This window comes from Pempheris klunzingeri, chromosome 9 (genome assembly GCF_042242105.1).
Source record: "Pempheris klunzingeri isolate RE-2024b chromosome 9, fPemKlu1.hap1, whole genome shotgun sequence".
NCBI lineage: Eukaryota > Metazoa > Chordata > Actinopteri > Acropomatiformes > Pempheridae > Pempheris > Pempheris klunzingeri.
Genome location: NC_092020.1, coordinates 10,417,664 through 10,434,327, shown reverse-complemented (window position 1 = coordinate 10,434,327; position 16,664 = coordinate 10,417,664). Strand labels below are relative to the sequence as shown.

At 45.0% G+C, this 16,664-nt stretch overlaps 2 protein-coding genes across 2 annotated transcripts; one reads left to right on the top strand and one right to left on the bottom strand.

Moving 5' to 3' along the window:
- The first annotated feature begins 288 nt into the window (after positions 1-288).
- On the top strand, positions 289-8,199 carry tctn1 (tectonic family member 1). Its single transcript, XM_070837340.1, has 14 exons — positions 289-614; positions 1,148-1,234; positions 1,760-1,893; positions 1,991-2,139; positions 2,226-2,328; positions 3,225-3,337; positions 3,528-3,548; positions 4,597-4,731; positions 4,902-5,027; positions 5,953-6,038; positions 6,464-6,601; positions 6,704-6,857; positions 7,701-7,832; positions 7,949-8,199. The coding sequence occupies exons 1-14, from the start codon at positions 289-291 to the stop codon at positions 8,093-8,095; spliced, it is 1,851 nt and encodes a 616-aa protein (XP_070693441.1). The 3' UTR covers positions 8,096-8,199.
- Positions 8,200-8,352: 153 nt separating this feature from the next.
- On the bottom strand, positions 8,353-14,052 carry hvcn1 (hydrogen voltage-gated channel 1). The gene is made up of 6 exons (XM_070836924.1): positions 13,957-14,052; positions 12,995-13,215; positions 11,607-11,711; positions 11,289-11,520; positions 10,365-10,477; positions 8,353-9,189 (listed from the first exon to the last, which is right to left on the bottom strand). Exons 2-6 carry the CDS (start codon positions 13,166-13,168, stop codon positions 9,133-9,135), a joined length of 681 nt encoding a protein of 226 aa, XP_070693025.1. The 5' UTR covers positions 13,169-13,215; positions 13,957-14,052; the 3' UTR covers positions 8,353-9,132.
- Positions 14,053-16,664: the final 2,612 nt, after the last annotated feature.

Sequence of the window (16,664 nt, the reverse complement as noted above, 5' to 3'; positions counted from 1 at the left end):
CCTGTGCTGCCACCTTGTGGACAATCACCACAACCAGAACTGTGCCGGACGGGTAAACCAGGGCTGTGAACAGTGCAGAGCTCAAACTCGTGTTTTAAGGTGTGGTCATTTCACCAAGACTGAAAGTGTCGTCGTATGAGAGCGAGCAGATCTGCTGATAAAGTGTCCTTCGGTTCTTCTGGAACAGTTCCTCCGGTGGACAGCAGGTGGCGCTGCGCGTGCGGCCTTTCATTACCAGCACCGACAGAAGGAAAGGAGAAGAAGGACCATAGCAACGGTTAAACAAAGATGGCTGCCCCGGGTGCTGCACCCTGCCGCCCCTCAAACCTCTTCAGTTTATTTCTCCTGTTCTCCGCCGTCACGACAAACGACAATACAACGAGTTACAACTTGGAAACGACTGCGTCTTATGAGCAGAACGTTACTTACGGGGTCACGGACTCTTTCCTAACTACAGTGGAGCCTGCGGAGTTTGAGCTCACGACCCAAACAGCGAGCCCCAGCAGCACACAGGAGCCCGTCCGACCCACCCTGCCCGCCGAGCCCCTGCCCGTCTCCGGCCGCCTGCTCACCCCCGTCTCCAGCGGTAAGCTGCCGTTCCACTGCGGCACAATGTCGACCACATGCTTGATATTAAAGTGCTAGCATACTGATACACTGCTTGTTGTTGTGTCAGGTCTAAAACAGCAAAGCATTTCAAATATGTGACTGAATGAAGAGAAAGCTCTTACGTGCACATTATACACGTCGACGCATTCACATAAAACATAAAGCAAAATGCCATTGCTTTTGAAAATAATACCTAAATTGTACATATCTTCAAATATCCCTGTGCACACATAAACACATCATAGATGGAGGTAACTGTGCTGATAGCTGTCAAATGACACACAGCTGCCATGTTCATTCATCCATCACCACTGTGAGGTCATGTCTCCGTCAGCTAGGCCACAGGAAGAAGGGAGCTGTCTTAGGTCGACTTTCAATGTTCCCACTAAGATGGAGGAAGTGTAAAACAGACAATCTGTGGAAGCCTCCCTCTGACCTGAGAACTGCTGTGTGCGTGTGTGTGTGTGTGTGTGTGTGTGTGTGTGTGTGTGTGTGTGTGTGTGTCAGTTGACAGGTTATGTCCCTGTGACAACCACAGGGATGTGTGTGACATCAACTGTTGCTGCGACAGAGACTGTGGTGAGGAGGTGGCTCTGTTCACCCGCTGCTCGACCCACACCGTCAGGCAAGTCTCTCCCGGCCAGCTGCCTCCTGCTTCAAGCCTCATGCCAGGTGTCCTGTCCTGACCGTGCTTCAGCAGGAGAGACACAGCAAAAGGCTCGGGCTCGAGTAGACCTGAAACAGTAATAAAGTTGTTACAAAACCAAGCTTTTATAGATAGCAATCAATCAATCTTTATTTATTACATGCCAGTACTAATTATTCAAAAGTAAAATTTGAAAAAGCAACAGACAGTTTACTTAATTTACTGTCAGTTCTCAACCATGCAAAATAGAAGTGACAGGAAGTCATTTCTGACAAAGTGAGTGCAGCAGAGTGGCAAGTGTCACATGACTGTTGTGCTGATGGAATTAGTGAAGGACATTTGAAATGAAGGGTGTTTCAACGCCTGGTTCTCTGTAGTTATGGAGTCCGGCCTCTATTTTAGAATTCATGTGGATTTAAATAATGACCTCCTGTTTCTGCGCTCCTCAGTTCACTGTGTCTGATCTACACATCTGTCTTGGTGTTTGTTCGTTTCTGTCTGCAGTGGTAACAAGCAGCTGTGCAGCCATGAAGTAGCGTCCTACTCTTTAGGGAGTACAGTAGATGGTTACTCAGAGCTTCAGTCTTCTGTCCATAGGGAGACTAATTATGACATCTTCTGCATTCACTCGCGGAACCGTAAGTCGTTAATGGTCTTCGTTTGAATGACTTGAGAACGTGCCTGTGGGCTGATACCTCTGTCACTAACAAGCCACTGACTGTGTGTTTTGTTTAGGTGTCGATGGATTATCTCATCCCTCTCCCACTCTTCCGACTGACAGCAACTTTGACTCGCTCTTTAAAAAATTTACCAGTTTTCTTTTCGGCTCAGAGGAGAACAGTAGCCAGGATCCCGCTGCAGAGCTCCACGTGTCTGGATACCAGGCGAGGGAAACTGTCTGTCTCATTTACACTTGTTAACTTGTCATCAGATCATTTGCTGATTCTCTGCTGATGGTTGATGGTTTCAGTACGGGGATGTGATGGGGACAGTTGGAGACGGTGGGCAGAGTGGGATGTTCTGGCTGCCAGCTCCTGGGGTCACTGCTGACTGCGTGGACACCAGTCCTGCAGGTAACCACTCCTCACTGTGACATGAGATTATGAACTGGGATAATTATGAATATTAAAACACACCAGTATAGAAGGGTCCTAAAGTCAGACTCTGTAATGTTACATAGCATCATCTATCCAAAATTAGCTAATTGCATATAAATTGAGTACGTCTGTATTTTGTTTCTTATGAATTCAAGTTGTCTGTTGGAAAAGGCAGAATGTGTCACTACGTCTCTCAAATGTTTCGTGGTGCCTTTTGAAGCATCCACCCTAAGCTTACACTGCAGAGATAACTACCCCCAAAAACTACAGCAATTTAGCCTGCTTCCATTCCTCTGACTCACCACCCACATCTTTGATTTGCTCAGCGATCCAAGTAGGCCGGGTGTTCCTGGCTAACTTAAGTGTAGTTTGGATGAAAGCCATGCAGGCACAAAGCTGAATGATAAGCAGACAACCTCCAACACAGTCTCAACTTCTAACAACATGGTCAGCTACGGGTGTTCTATTTCTATTGGACCAACAAAAGTTACTCATGGACATGTCACATGACTGCTGTCATAATACATACAACCTACAACAGACAATGTACAAAGTCTAACTCCACTAAAAGTGAAACACAGTAAAGGCTTTTGAGTGTGAGTTAGTCCCTGTAACATCTGTATGTAACATCTGGATCACACAGTCAGTTACATTATATTAAGACTATTACACCCATTATTACTGCAACAGCTTGTTAAGAAGGCTCATTTCTTGTCTGTTAAAGGAATAGTTTGACATTTTAAGAACTACACCATACTATCATCTTGTTTCAATATATTGTATTATTTCAAATATGCTTAAAATAGCTCATAAAATATGTGCTTTTCATTTTTTATGCATATTGTTGCTTCATTTTTCCTGTTCCTCCCCAGCGTTCCTGAAGGATCAGAGCACTCGGTGTTCCAGGCGTGTAATCCTGGATCAGGACTGCAGCACCCTGCCTGCCCTCAGCATGGACACCTATACTGACATCCAGCTCTTGGCTGTGAGTCCCACATTTCCTCTGCCACATACTGCTAAACAAGCTCAGACACTCCCACTGTCTCAGATAATATCAGTGAGTGCTGCTTGATGCCCTGCAGGAGACATATCCTTATTTAGAGTGTATGGAAATGCTTACAACACAGAGAAATTTTCTTTTAAAGATGTTAAACCAAACCTTCTCCACTCTACAGGGGAAGAACAAAGATGCAGCTGTAAGTATAACCACTTTTGTTAAACTCTGAATTAGTCAGTTAATTAGTTGAGTCAGTTGGATGTTTTCTGATAGAAAATACAGGCCCGAGTAATTGATGATGAATTAAAGGAGTTGTAATGGTGCCATGGTTCATAACAAACTTGAAACACATGTAATGCAACTGACGCCTTCATGTGAGTATAAAGCCTCGCAGGTTCTCCATGATGTGAGTTATACGCCACATTACCCGACGTTGTGATTGTCTTTGCCAGCTGATATGTGTCTTGGAAGCTATGCCCCTGGAGCCTCCACATCCCATAATGACCTCCCAGCTCAGTGTTTTGATACCCAGCTGGAGGAAGCGTTGTGGTATTATCGTGTTATTGGCCGCTCTAATATAATCAAGTCTGTGTTTAGAACTTTCACATGTCAACACAGCCAGCGGCCAACCAGCAAATTTAGCAAGACACTGACATTGTTTTTGCTCAAAAAGAATAGGAAGGCCCCACATAGTGCAATAACATGTGGTTAACTGCTGCAATGCAAAGGCAGGAACATGACATTTGTTTCACTGTGCCCAGTTCCCACAAAGAAGGAATCAGTCAGTTACGACACCACACTGCACTTAAGCCTTCTGTTTAATCAGGCCATACGGGTAGTGTCTTAGACCCGTTAAAATGTTTTCTGACCTTCCACGGATTCATATTCATTTTAGTATGGTATGAAAATCAACCAGCAGGAGCTTGGAATTTAACTGAGATACGTAGCCAATCACAGTGGACATCCTGCCTGCCTTTATTTTATGGCAACAAACATGGATGTCCAGTACTAATAACATATCTGCAAGTCAAATGGCTGACAGATTCAACCTGCTAGTGGCGCCAGAGGAAAATCAAGAGACCATGAAAGTGATTAGGATTCACCCTTTATCACCATGGACAGCTCTGGCGTCGCTATCCCCACCAATATACAAAGTGTAACTGTAAAGTGCTGTAAATGAGAGCAGAGGAAGAATGTAAACTGTTAATGACAGTGGACTAACTTGGGTGTTTCTGACGTTGCTGGAGGTTGTTCCTGTGGAGGTGGCTTCAGTCATCCTGCAGTCTGTGGAGGGGACTCAGACAGAGCTACAGATCGGTGGTGGAGAGAGCCTCAGCCCCGTCCCCCTGAGCCCGAGCCTCTGTGCTAACGTGGTGCTGGAGGTGAGGCAACACATGACTGTCTTCATCCACGTTTCTCAATTAAAAGCTGCAATAATATTTCATCACTTTATACGACAAAAGTGTGCTCTCAAGAACTAAGGCTTTACACTAAACAAACACACCTGAAAAGTCTTCTAATGATAACCAGCTGGACATTGTTATCTCCTCAGGTTGTCTATGTGATGAAGTACAACCCAGCTGGTGAGATAGTGAATGTGACCGTGTCCCTGGTGCTTGGATTTGTCTATGAAGCAGCGCTGACCCTGGAACAGCAGTTTCATATCACATTTGTCCAGGTACCATCTTAACAAGACTTCCTCTGTGTATCATGGAGTGTTATCCATGAAGTTGGGGTTATATCTGCATTAAATAGTGGTCGTGGTACCCAACGGCAATGAAACAAAACAACATACAAAGAAGAGAGGAAACAGACTGGTACCTACTGCAGTGGAAACTGTTTGACAGATAATAACAGTTTACGATTAAAGTCGCTCTCAACTTTTTATTTAGTTAAGCTGAACATTTGTAGATATAATGAGCACCTCGTTTCCGTGGCAACCCGAATGCCACCAGTGGGAACCTATGCTACAAAGATCTGTTGTGATGGCAGCGCTGTAGTGTTTCTTGTTAGTTACTCTAAAGCACCGCACTGCCAACATCCCAGCCTCTGCTTCTGGCTGCTGTCGTCATCTCAGCCTGCACAGTTTGATCCTACACACCTCAGAATTCACTTTTAAAGGGGTTTGGACACAAAAACACAATGTGACGCCCCCCCCCGTTACTGTCACATTACATCACACAGTATGTCGTCTAATAACACTGCAACCCTACTTCTGCTGTTATCAGGGGGACATTATTATTGAAGTCACGGTTAAAACTTTGCCCCAACAAAGATCTGAATAAACTCACATTCAAACATTCACCTTGTACAGAGGAGTATTATATTTAGAGGTGCTATGACATCTACCCCACTGATGGAGCCGTCCACAGCACTCAACCTATCCTGTGCTGGCACCATGATGGCTATGGGGGTTGCAAAGTGAAAGTTCACAGTTCTTCTGCAGACTTGCCGTAGACTTAACCTCCACTCATTAAGGGGTGTTCAAATAATTCACCCATAGGTTTTTGTCACATTACAGTCCTGTGCAAACTATAAATGCAATAAATGAAAACAATATTGTTGGGACTAAATGTGAGTAATGTACTCTGTCTTGTGTCCAGGATGGGCAGGAGGAGGCTGTCCACTTCAGTGGAAATCCAGGTTATGTGGCTGGACTCCCTCTTGTGTCTGGAACAAGAACGGCAGAATATCCTTTACCGTTTCCCTTTCCTGCCCGAACGCTGGCTTCCCTCACCCACATTCATAGACTGTGACATTTTAAAGATGTGCCTGGACCGCAGCAGTGAGAGCTGAACGTCAAAGTAGGTCCTCTAAAAGTGCTGTTTGATCCACTGACAGGCTCAGACTGTTATTCTAAGCGTCTGACAGCATTATTGAAAGGATCCCTACTTTCAGTGGATGTACTCTATGTACTATCAGGTGCAGTTGTAGCCCATTTCGTGGCTATTGGCTACTGGACCAGTTCCAACACTTTTTATACCTACCAGTCATTTAGACACCCACATCTATAAAAATAAGACAGAGTTCTCCTTGTGACACGGTCTGATGACAGGGGGCTGATGTTGTGATGTGCTTCGAGGCCCAGGGTTTGTCCTTAACAGCTGTCGTCACTGGGATTGCCAGAAGCATCGACCTCAGGGACACTCTGTCTGTTCTCCAGGGTGCTGATGACCAGGACTGTCTGAGGGGACCACATCAGCGCTCCCCTGTCCTTTTTGGTCTGGACTCTGTGTCCGGCTGCACATTAAGGCGGGACATCCTCACACTCATCAGATCTGCTCACTGTGTACTGCTACAGTCTTTCCTTGTGTCTGAATACATATGTGAAGGTAACTTGTCTTGTCCCTGTAGACTGGATGATGTTGCCAACTGCTCCTTGGTCTTTCAAGAGCTTCTGGGCGTTCTGAGAGGACCAAACTATCCCCAAATTGTGGCTTCCTTTGGAAACTCACCAGCAGATTATCCACTAGACTGGGTGACAATTGAGAACAACCTGGGTCCCCTGGTGAGTGCACACTGAAAACAGAGAGGAGTCTTAGGTCTGTCAGGTCAGGTCCTGAATATGATGGGAGAGGTGTAAGTTAAAATGAAAGGATAAAAAGTAGTCCTCACTAGTTTCTTCACTATTTCATGTTTTTCTTATTTTGTTTATTTCAATTGATTTATTTCATGTATTTAATTTTCCTGTTTTCATTGCCTATTGTATTTGCAGTGTGTGTTGCTTTGTGGATATGTATGACATTTGATCCCAGACTGATTGTCTGAGATGGTCAAACCTATTTAACCTTTCTGCCGTCGCTCATCAGGGCTTTTCACATATTGAGGGTGTTTCCAAATCAGTCTCCTGATAAAGAATAAGACAGAAATGTAATTTGTGTTTCTAACACTGCTCTCTGCACATTTGATTGAAGTTGAGTCCAACAAGCTTATTTTTTAAAATATATTTTTTGTTACTAATTTAGATGATTAAAGGATAATTCCTGTATTTTTAAGCCTGAGCCCCATTTTTACATATTTCAGATTCAAAATGTCTGGTAGATGTTGGAATTGGTCCAATAGATCACTACAGCCGGCAGCCGCCAAATGGGCTGCAGCGTGATCCTTTGGGCCAAGTCCACCTGATCAAAGTACGTCCACTAAAACAGCTTGTTTTAGCCACAGACAGGCTCAGACTGAAGAGAACAATGTGGGACTGTGTATGAATGTATGAATTCTGGGTGAAATTTAAAAACAAAAATTCTCCAGTTTCCCTTTAAATGAGCATGTAGTAAACACGTCAGTATATGTACTTATTATATGCTCTGTGGTTTGGGAGGCCACAATGAAGCAGTATGTTTGTGATTTGCAGGAAGCGCAGACTTGCAGCATCCCACTATCACTTCATTTAGACATTGAATGGACTAATTATGGATCCCTGGTGAACCCCCAAGCTCAGATTGTGAGCATCAAAGAGATAATCCAAACCAACACCACCAGTTTGGTAAGACTCACCTTTTCACACATAGGGCACGCGGGACACATGCAGGCTTTACGAGGAAAGTAAATGACAGTCTAATTATTTGTGTGTGTGTGTGTGACTGGCCTGTTCTCCCACAGGCCCTGTTATCTGGAGGCAGCAGCATCCTGTCAGTCAGGAGTTCAGTGGCTTTCACACCAGTTTCTGCACCCGCTCTTCCTGGTTACAGAGCCACGCCCACCATCGACGCCAAACTGCCCTTTGACTTCTTCTTCCCGTTTGTTTGAACCATCCGTCAGGTTTCCACTTGTCGGTGTGCCGGAACATTTACTACACACACACACACACACGACACCAAACAGTGTGTGTACGATGTGTTACTGTATATTGTGTGAATAACATGTATAGATTATTTAATAAATGTTTTTTAATCAATGAAATCACTTGTTCATTTAACAACATACAGTACTTATACTAAATGTTAGCAAGCAGATTTAGTTTTAAGTCATCAATGTAAAGGATGTTTCAACTATTTACAAGCTAATTAAAGGCAGAGTCTGCAACTTTATTTAGAAGCACTTCTTGTTATACTGGCAATCAATAAATGAAGTAGTTGGACAAAAAAAAACTGGCATCTGTAGCTGTGGCAAGACAGTCCAACCATTTCATTCACCGACCTGCCTGTCCACTTACAGACCTGCCTACCTGCCCCCATTGGATGACCGCCGTCTTCCACAGAGCTAAAACTAGTGAGCTAGTCGCACAACAGAAAGAATGGCTGAAGTTTAAATCGGCTCAGCGACAGTGTGGTGAGTTAGCAGCACGAAGCTCACACCCACTGAGCAGACGGACAGCGAACCACCGCTGAGCGCCACAGACCGTCGCTTAGTGAGCACAGAGCACAGAGCTCAGAGCCTCAGAGCCCAGGAGGCAGGAGCTGTGAGCTAAAGCTAACGTTAGCTGTGATGGCTGTTTGCTTGTGTGTGGGTTAGACTGAGGCTGTCAGTCAGCGGCTGTGTACAGAACCGACGAGAGAGGGGAGAGGGGATTGGAGACTGTCTTTAAGGCCACGGCCTTCATAGCTTCAGAGAGTGATTTCCAGTAGCATCTGAGTAACTGACAATCTGAAATATGCAGACCTTCAGCAAGGATATGAATCTACTGAATAGTAGATAGTGAATCACGTAGTTATGGTAACCAAGTACAATGAATACAGTAATCAGGTCTAGAATAAGAGTTCCTCGTGGACTGAACAGTTTGACATTAAAAGGCTCATGATACAAACGATACTGAACAACAGCTCCACAACAGGTCGCCTGACCAGTCAAAAGTCAATGCCGTTCTTCTTCAGGAGGGCTTGAAGTCTCTGGTTCTCTTGTTCCTAACACAGACGGAGACAGACAGAAGAGTCAGTCTGCTGCTGGACCTCATTCAACACTGATGCTGTCACTAGCCTACATCTGATGGATTCCTGCCAGTTACCGTGAGGCACTGGAATATTAGAAAGACTTTCTTAAGCACAACCTGTCCGATCATCTGACTGCTCTTGTTTGCTCCCCTGGTCAACCTGAGATCTCAGCATTTATCTTGGTGAGTAAAACATCTCCATGAATCACAGAACCACAACGACAGAAATAAAACCAAAGTTGTAATAAATTTTTAATTTTTCACGAGTTTAACGAGAAAGCTGGATTTTTTTAAAGCTGTAAGACCCTTTTGTTTAATCAGCCGTTAAGTTGCCCTCTTCAAAGTCACCAGACTCCATTGACAAAATAAAAGCACAAGACTTTATATGACTGGTATTTTGAAGGGTTAGTTCGGATCTGAACTAGCAATAACAAACAAACTGACCAATCAAGGCAGCAACTGTCCTGTGTTCTGCAAGGTAAAGTTATTGTTTTAGTGAATGGAGTCTGGTGTGTGTGTGTGTCAGAGAGCGATATAACGGCTGTTTGTGGTTAAACCAGAAGGATCTTCCAGGTCTCTCTCTGTAGGGATCCTTTCCATGATGCTGTCACACACAGTGGATCAAACAAGCTCTTTTAGTGGACCTACTGTGATCAGGTGCAGTTGTCCAAAAAGATTAGGTTGCAGCCATAGCAGCTTGTTTCACAGCTACTGAGGCCTACTGGACCAATTCCTAAAAAACATTATACTGTACCTCCCAGATGCCAAAATATGTACAAACAGGGAAGTTCTTATTTACCCACCACCCTACTATAGTTTTGACCAGAAGCCAAAAAGATTTTTTTTTTTTTCAATATTTGTTATTTTACTTTGTTAAATGTTCATTTCTAAATTTTTTCATGTCGACATGTTCAAGTTTAAATGTCAGGTCTGAATGTACTGAAATGAGCTTATCAAACACCCACTATGAGTCCGTCTTTAACAGCAGGATATAAAGACCCTCCAGTTACCTCAGTATTCTAGCTATAGAAGACATCATGTCTAGAAACCCCTTAGTATAATATTCATCTCCAGCCGTGAACATGCTTTGCGTCACCATCTGGATCGTTTTAATGCGTGACTTAGTGTGAGGCAGCTGTGAGGACTCACCAGTTTGTCCTTCCGCTCCTGGAGCTCTGTGACCCGTTGAACCAGGTGGTCATAGCTCTCCTTCAGCTTGTGGATCTGCTGGTGTGCTCGCGTCTTCACTGACACCAGGATGCCTGCAACACATTACACACAGTCATCCCTGTGTGGAGCAGCCACACTGGCTTCTGGTGCTCTTTATCATGACAACTCTGGGGCGGGGGTGGGAGGGGGGTCTGTGTGTTATAGGAGTCTGTGTGTGGGACCCAGTCTGTGGTCTTAAAATAAAATGCTCTCATTATATACCCATCTGTATTAGTGGATCCTATCAAATGTATCTAATATACTGTACTTCACCAAAAATCCACAAATAAACGCTGTTTTTATCTGAGTGATACGAAAATTCAGAAAAAGTACAACTAATTTACAATAAAATCTGAACTCAAATTCTGTTACATGTTGTGAGTGCACTCCACTGACATGCCAACCGGAATAGCAAAAATCCAGGTCCAGATGAACCTGCCAGTGGAAAAGAACACCCTCCAACATACAAGTACAACTCAATGAAACATCACCACGAGCTGCCACCGCAGGGATTATCAAGATGTGAGACAAGCTGACCATCGGCTTCGTACACGCAGTATTTATCTCAAGGTGTTAGGTGTTCCTGTCAGGCCTGCACACTCCAGTGAGCTGAAAAGGTGACGGTTCAGCGGAGCCAAAAAAAGTAGTAGTAGTAGTAGTTAAAGAACTTATTTTCTTTCACTGTACACATGATCACATAGACTTTAGTGGGCATGTGGAACTGCCTTTTCATCTTATAAGAAGCTTGTATGTGTCTGCTTGGATTTCAAAGTTCACTTCAGCTGAATGCTCTGACCCGAGCTGCAGGTATGTCTTATTACCCCCACCCCGCCCGTACATGCTGAAAACAAAGGTGTTACTGACCGTTGATGATTCTGGCCACCCTCCAGAGTCTCAGCAGGATGAGGAGACCCATCCCGTCAAAGGCATCCTCGTGGAAGATGAAGACGATGTCCAGCACAAAGGAGACCACCACCACCAAGCCATCAAACACCTCAAACTTGTGGTAAAAGAACTCCAGCTGGTAAGCATAGAGCTTACCTGCCAGCTCCATCATGAAGAATGTGAGAAGAGCCAGGCTCAGGTAGTGAAACACCTGCAACAACACTAATGTGTCAGTAAATCACTTCATAATACCAAACAGAGGTCTTGGTAAGAAGAGGACAAATGTGTGTCTGTCACCTCAGGAGCAATGTGACCATGTTCCAGCTTGATAACAGACAGATCTATGAGCAGTTCCGCCAGAACAAAGATGGCGTCCAGGATCACCAAACACACCACCAGCACCTGGAGGCAAAGTCGGACAATCAGTGGAGCGTCTAACAGCAGCTGCTCTAAAACTCCACAAAGCGTGAAGAGGAACTTCACTGATGTCACGCATCAGTGTGTTCGCAGGTGTTGGGGAATTGCGACAACAGTAGTTTCAAGCGTTAAGCGTCTCCAGGGAGAACTATGTGACTTCCACTAAACATCCTCAAAGCGCTGTCACTTGAATTGGCCCTGATGGGGCTGAAGACAACATGTTGGAGACTGTGTTGGCGTGGAGTTCATCGCTGCTGCTCTCAGTTTAGTGTGGGTGGATGAGTTGCACAGTGGGTAATGTAGGCAGTGGAGAATGTGTGGAATTGAACGACAACATCTCTGGTTTGGCTCACCAATCTTTGTTCACCGTTCACTGTGAGCCTGGCGATCTTACATGAGTAAAATGCTTAAACAAGCAAAAATGCCAAACAGTTGCTGGTTCCAGTTTCTCATGTGACAATTTGCAGATACTACTTTATAGTGATGTGTCAGTCGCGAACGATCCGGTTCTTAGAGACGGCTCTTTGAAGTGAACGACGGGAGCCGGCTCCTGATCGGGAGCCGATATGTTTGTTTTTCTCGTCTTTTTTCTGCTAAAGCCGCACGTGATTGGTCAAGATGTGTGGTGGTGTCTGTGTGTCCACGCTGAGCGTAGTAAAATTTGGACACATTTTAATATAATTGATAGTTCGAGGGCAGACTTTGCAAAATTAAAATTTCATATCAGGCAGGCTCCACAAACAACCTGCACAGACATGTGCGTACTGTTCACCCATCAATTCAGTTAGAGGAGGAAAGACAAGCAAGGGAACCTGCTGTTAACAGTCGCTGCTCCTACAATGTCTACAGCATCATCCAGGACAACACCACAGCCACCAAGACCTACAGCCCAGAGCTCTATGACCCCAGTAAAACTAAATAATTTAAAATTAATAATATAAACAATAAATATTCTATATAATGTGTTTTTTACATTAGTAATTCATTTTACACATAATTTGGTAATACATTTATTGAAGCAACCAAAAAATCTGAGGAACCACTTGGGAGCCGAAAGAGCCGGCTCTTTTTAGGGAGCCGGGCCAAAAGAACCAGCTCTCTAAAAAGAGCCGAAATTCCCATCACTACTACTTTAGACTGATGGGTATTTTCCATATCTGTACCCACACCAGTGGCATCAAAGCTGAGGAACCAAAAGACTTGCTTTCATACAGACAGAGTGGCGTTACTCTACCAACAGATGCACTGAACAGGCCAGAGCTGCGTACCTGGAACCGATCGGAGCTGTACAGCCTTTGCAGCGACTGCCTGAAGGTCAGCGCTGTGGAGAACTGACCAGTAGCCGGACTCAGCTCCTCACTGGCCACGTGCAGCTCCTCAACGTCTTCTTGGACCGGCTGCTCATCGCCGACGGTGGTGAAATATTTGAGGTACCGAGCCATGACGGCAGGCTCTAGAAGGAGTGGACCACGTCCCACCTCAGCTTCACCTCAGAGGGAGGAACGGAGGGGTGCATGTCACTTCAAATGTTTGGTCAGAAGTTGTTTCTACAGAAAATTTCATCAATTCCAAGCCACACACACTTTGTTGTTCCGTTACATAAGGAAGCACCTCTGGTTGGTCGTGCCGCTCTGTAGAAGCAGAAAAGCTCAATATTTGCCCAGGCAGCGACAGCCACAGTGCAGCTTGGCGGTCGTCCCAGCTCTGTCACAACTGTGAGCACATTTCTCCATACGTTAGACAATCTGAGTTCACTTCTCCTTTTTTTTAGGTTTGCAACATGGTATTGAGAAAGCAAACCATCTCAGTCTGCTGTCAACTTATGATGATGATGATGTAGGTGTCCTCTTCAACCCCCCCCAAGAGGGACTAAAGTCATGAGATAGTTCACAGTTGGAGACGTCCCCCCTAATATCTGCATCCTCTTCTAACAGGGATCAGGACTACTGAGTCTAGAACTCTGGGAGACACTGACCACACAGAGAAGACTGGACTACAGTCAGCACTGTGTCCTGCTCACACACACACACACACACACACACACATACACACACAATGCCGTTAAACTCTGACTTGAAGAGATGACAGCACTGAACTTGCAGATCAGAAGTGTACCACAGTCCTGGTCTGATCCACCCTGAACACAGAGAGTGTGCAGCCGTGGACATGAACACAAGAACCCTCTGTGTGCGTGTGTGTGTGTGTGTGTGAGAGAGAGAGCTTCACTCACTTTCTTTGAACTTCTCCTGCCAGATGTTGCAGAGGTTCCTGCAGCAGCAGCAGCAGTCTGTGTGGACAGTCGAAGGCGAAGACTCGTGATGAAAACATCCGCTTGCTGTGTTTTTGCCGTGCAAGCGTTTTTACGGAGAGCCCCGTCCAGCTGCTGCTCCTCCCCACTGCGCCCCCACACACCTCAGGTCCTCTGCTCAGTCAACTCCTGCACCGAGCTCACTTCAAGCATGAAAACTCCGCCTCTGTTGGCGACCCCCCCCCCCCTCCCTCCATCCTGTTTTTACTCTAAAGCAGCAGACACCACAGAGTTCAGTGGTTGGGAGCTCTCCTCTCCTCTGTGAGCGCACTGACACCTACTGGCTTTGTATGCAAACTACCCCCCCCCCCCCCCCCCCCTACACATACACTACTCACAAAAAGTTAGGGATATTCAGCTTTCAGGTGAAATTTCAGGATGAACCACCACCAATACATTTCCTGCTTCAGTTAGAATTGGTATTTTAACAGTCCTCCTCATCGTGCTGTTCACATTCTGACATCATGAGACCAAGACGACACCTAACTATTGATCAGCAGCACCTCAACACTGGAGGCTTCAAACAGGTCCTCAGACAGAAGTGTCCACTGAGCTTAGAGGGTCACAGAGTGTCATCAGGAGGTTGTAACAGTGATACAGAGAGACTGGAAGAGTCACAGAAAGGAGAGGAGTGGACGTCCTTTGGCCACATCCCAATTTTACGTTTACCCTCATTTACCCTCCACTGTTGTTAGATTTTCTTTCAATAAATTGTTTAAGATGAAGAAACTACCATTGCATGCTGATACTTAAATGTCCTACTTTCATGATATAATATCACTGTAGCATTAACTTCTTACATTTTCCATAAATTTCACCTGAAAGTCGAATATCCCTAACTTTTTGTGAACCCTGTACATGTGGCACCCAGCAGCAGGAGAGCTGGGGGTGTGTGTGTGTGTGTGTGCAGAGCCAGTGAACTCTGTGTTTGTTGAGAGGTAATGTGCAGAGTGATGAGTGTGTTCTATGTGGAGGCAGAAATAAGATGCACAGCAGCACCTTAGTGATGAAACACAGTAACAGTGTCTGGGTGCATTACATTTTAAAAGAGGAAGGATTAGCTGGTGCAGTGATTAACAGAAGGCCACAGTTATGCAACAATGAGGAGGAGGAAGAGGAGGAGGAGGAGGATTCCTCACTTGTTTATTTGCTGCCCAACAAGAAGTGGGAGGACTAGAGGAAGGGAGGGAGGGAGGGAGGCGGGCCCAGCCAACCTCGTCCCGTCACCCGTACTGAACTCTGGGAAACTGAGACAGACACTGAATTGCAGTTGAACTCAACAAACCACCAAGAGAATAACCTTAGATTAGTAATGAAACTGTTAGTTAGTGCAGCCCTGCAGTGTGAGTGAGGGAGGGGGTGAGTGTGGGAGGGTGTGCGGCATTAGCCCAGCCCCAACATGGACAAGAATGGGGGCCATCTTTCCCTAAAGGCTGTCATGTTATTGTTATTGTGAGCAGTGGTTTTTTTCCATAGATATAATTTCCTGACTTCTCTTTCTACTCTGAACTTCCAATAAAGGTGTGAAATGCCAAAAAAGAAAAGAATTGTTCACTATGCAGGGCGTCCTACACCCGTCTGCCATATATCATATCATGGGGGTCAATGTTTCTCCATCTTTCCATCCTGGTGATGTTCCCGTCTGTCCGCCAGGACCCACCAGGAGAGACCAGACTCCCATCAGCGTTTACCTGTGCTTTGTGTTTAGTGCTAATCGGGGATTGTTAGCATGTTGAGTCGTAGTCTTAAAAGTTGGAACGGTGAAACTTGGGATCGGTGGGTTCACAGTGAGGCAGCTCTGTGCCTGCAGCTCATATTTCTTGAGAAAAAACTTTTAAAATATTTTTTTGATGGCACTTGTTTGTGTATGAGCCAAGTTCATGTCTGTCTGTCAGGATCCTTGAGGACAGACATGAAACCTGCTGTGTGTCCAGTGAAAGGAGCCTCCTCTTGCGTTCTCTTTCCCTGAAATGAAGAATGAATCATCAAACTGATACTGAAATTATTCTTATTCTTTACCACAGAACATATCGAGCACACCCCTGCACGTACATTCCTGCATTGTCAACTGTGAGCTTCTCCCTAAATTCTATATTCTTCTGCTGTTGTTGCCATTGATGCCAGTGGACTGAATTGCCACTTTACTTTTTCTGCCCACGTGATTATTGCTTATAATAAGCCAGTCCACCGATCCTTTTGGCTATTTTAATCTTTTGGTGGACACCGGAATATGAATGGAATAGACTAGGAAAAAATAGGAGAATGAACTAAAGCCATCCTGTTGTGAACACATTTAAAAAAAATCCTAAAGATTGTAGCATTTGACATGGGGGTATACAGGACAAAGACACCTGTGCAAAGTTTGAAGGAGCCCAAAAAGCTGTGCTAGTTCAGTGCTGTGTTTTATAGAGTAAGGGGATCATGGGTAAGATTGGGTTAGAAGACAAACCATGGACTCCATATTTATGGTGTGACAGCAGATCCTTACAAGAGTTTTAACGTGACAACACTTAGACCAGTTTACCAATAAGTTGTTCTATTAGATCTTGATCTTCTTTTCATCGATGGATCCATTTTTGATGGTTCGGGCTGAGGTGGCAACAAGGTGAGGAAAGTCTGTTTCTACTAGA

What these genes read in the sequence shown, in the direction of transcription:
- tctn1 (XM_070837340.1), top strand. Translation starts at nt 289, where the DNA reads ATGGCTGCCCCGGGTGCTGCACCCTGCCGCCCCTCAAACCTCTTCAGT. An exon ending in TGCTCGACCCACACCGTCAG is followed by an intron (nt 1,235 to 1,759) that starts GCAAGTCTCTCC and finishes TTCTGTCTGCAG; the next exon opens with TGGTAACAAGCAGCTGTGCA. An exon ending in TCCACGTGTCTGGATACCAG is followed by an intron (nt 2,140 to 2,225) that starts GCGAGGGAAACT and finishes TGATGGTTTCAG; the next exon opens with TACGGGGATGTGATGGGGAC.
- hvcn1 (XM_070836924.1), bottom strand. Translation starts at nt 13,168, where the DNA reads ATGGCTCGGTACCTCAAATATTTCACCACCGTCGGCGATGAGCAGCCG. An exon ending in ACAGCTCCGATCGGTTCCAG is followed by an intron (nt 11,712 to 12,994) that starts GTACGCAGCTCT and finishes CTTTGCCTCCAG; the next exon opens with GTGCTGGTGGTGTGTTTGGT. An exon ending in ATGGTCACATTGCTCCTGAG is followed by an intron (nt 11,521 to 11,606) that starts GTGACAGACACA and finishes GTGTTGTTGCAG; the next exon opens with GTGTTTCACTACCTGAGCCT.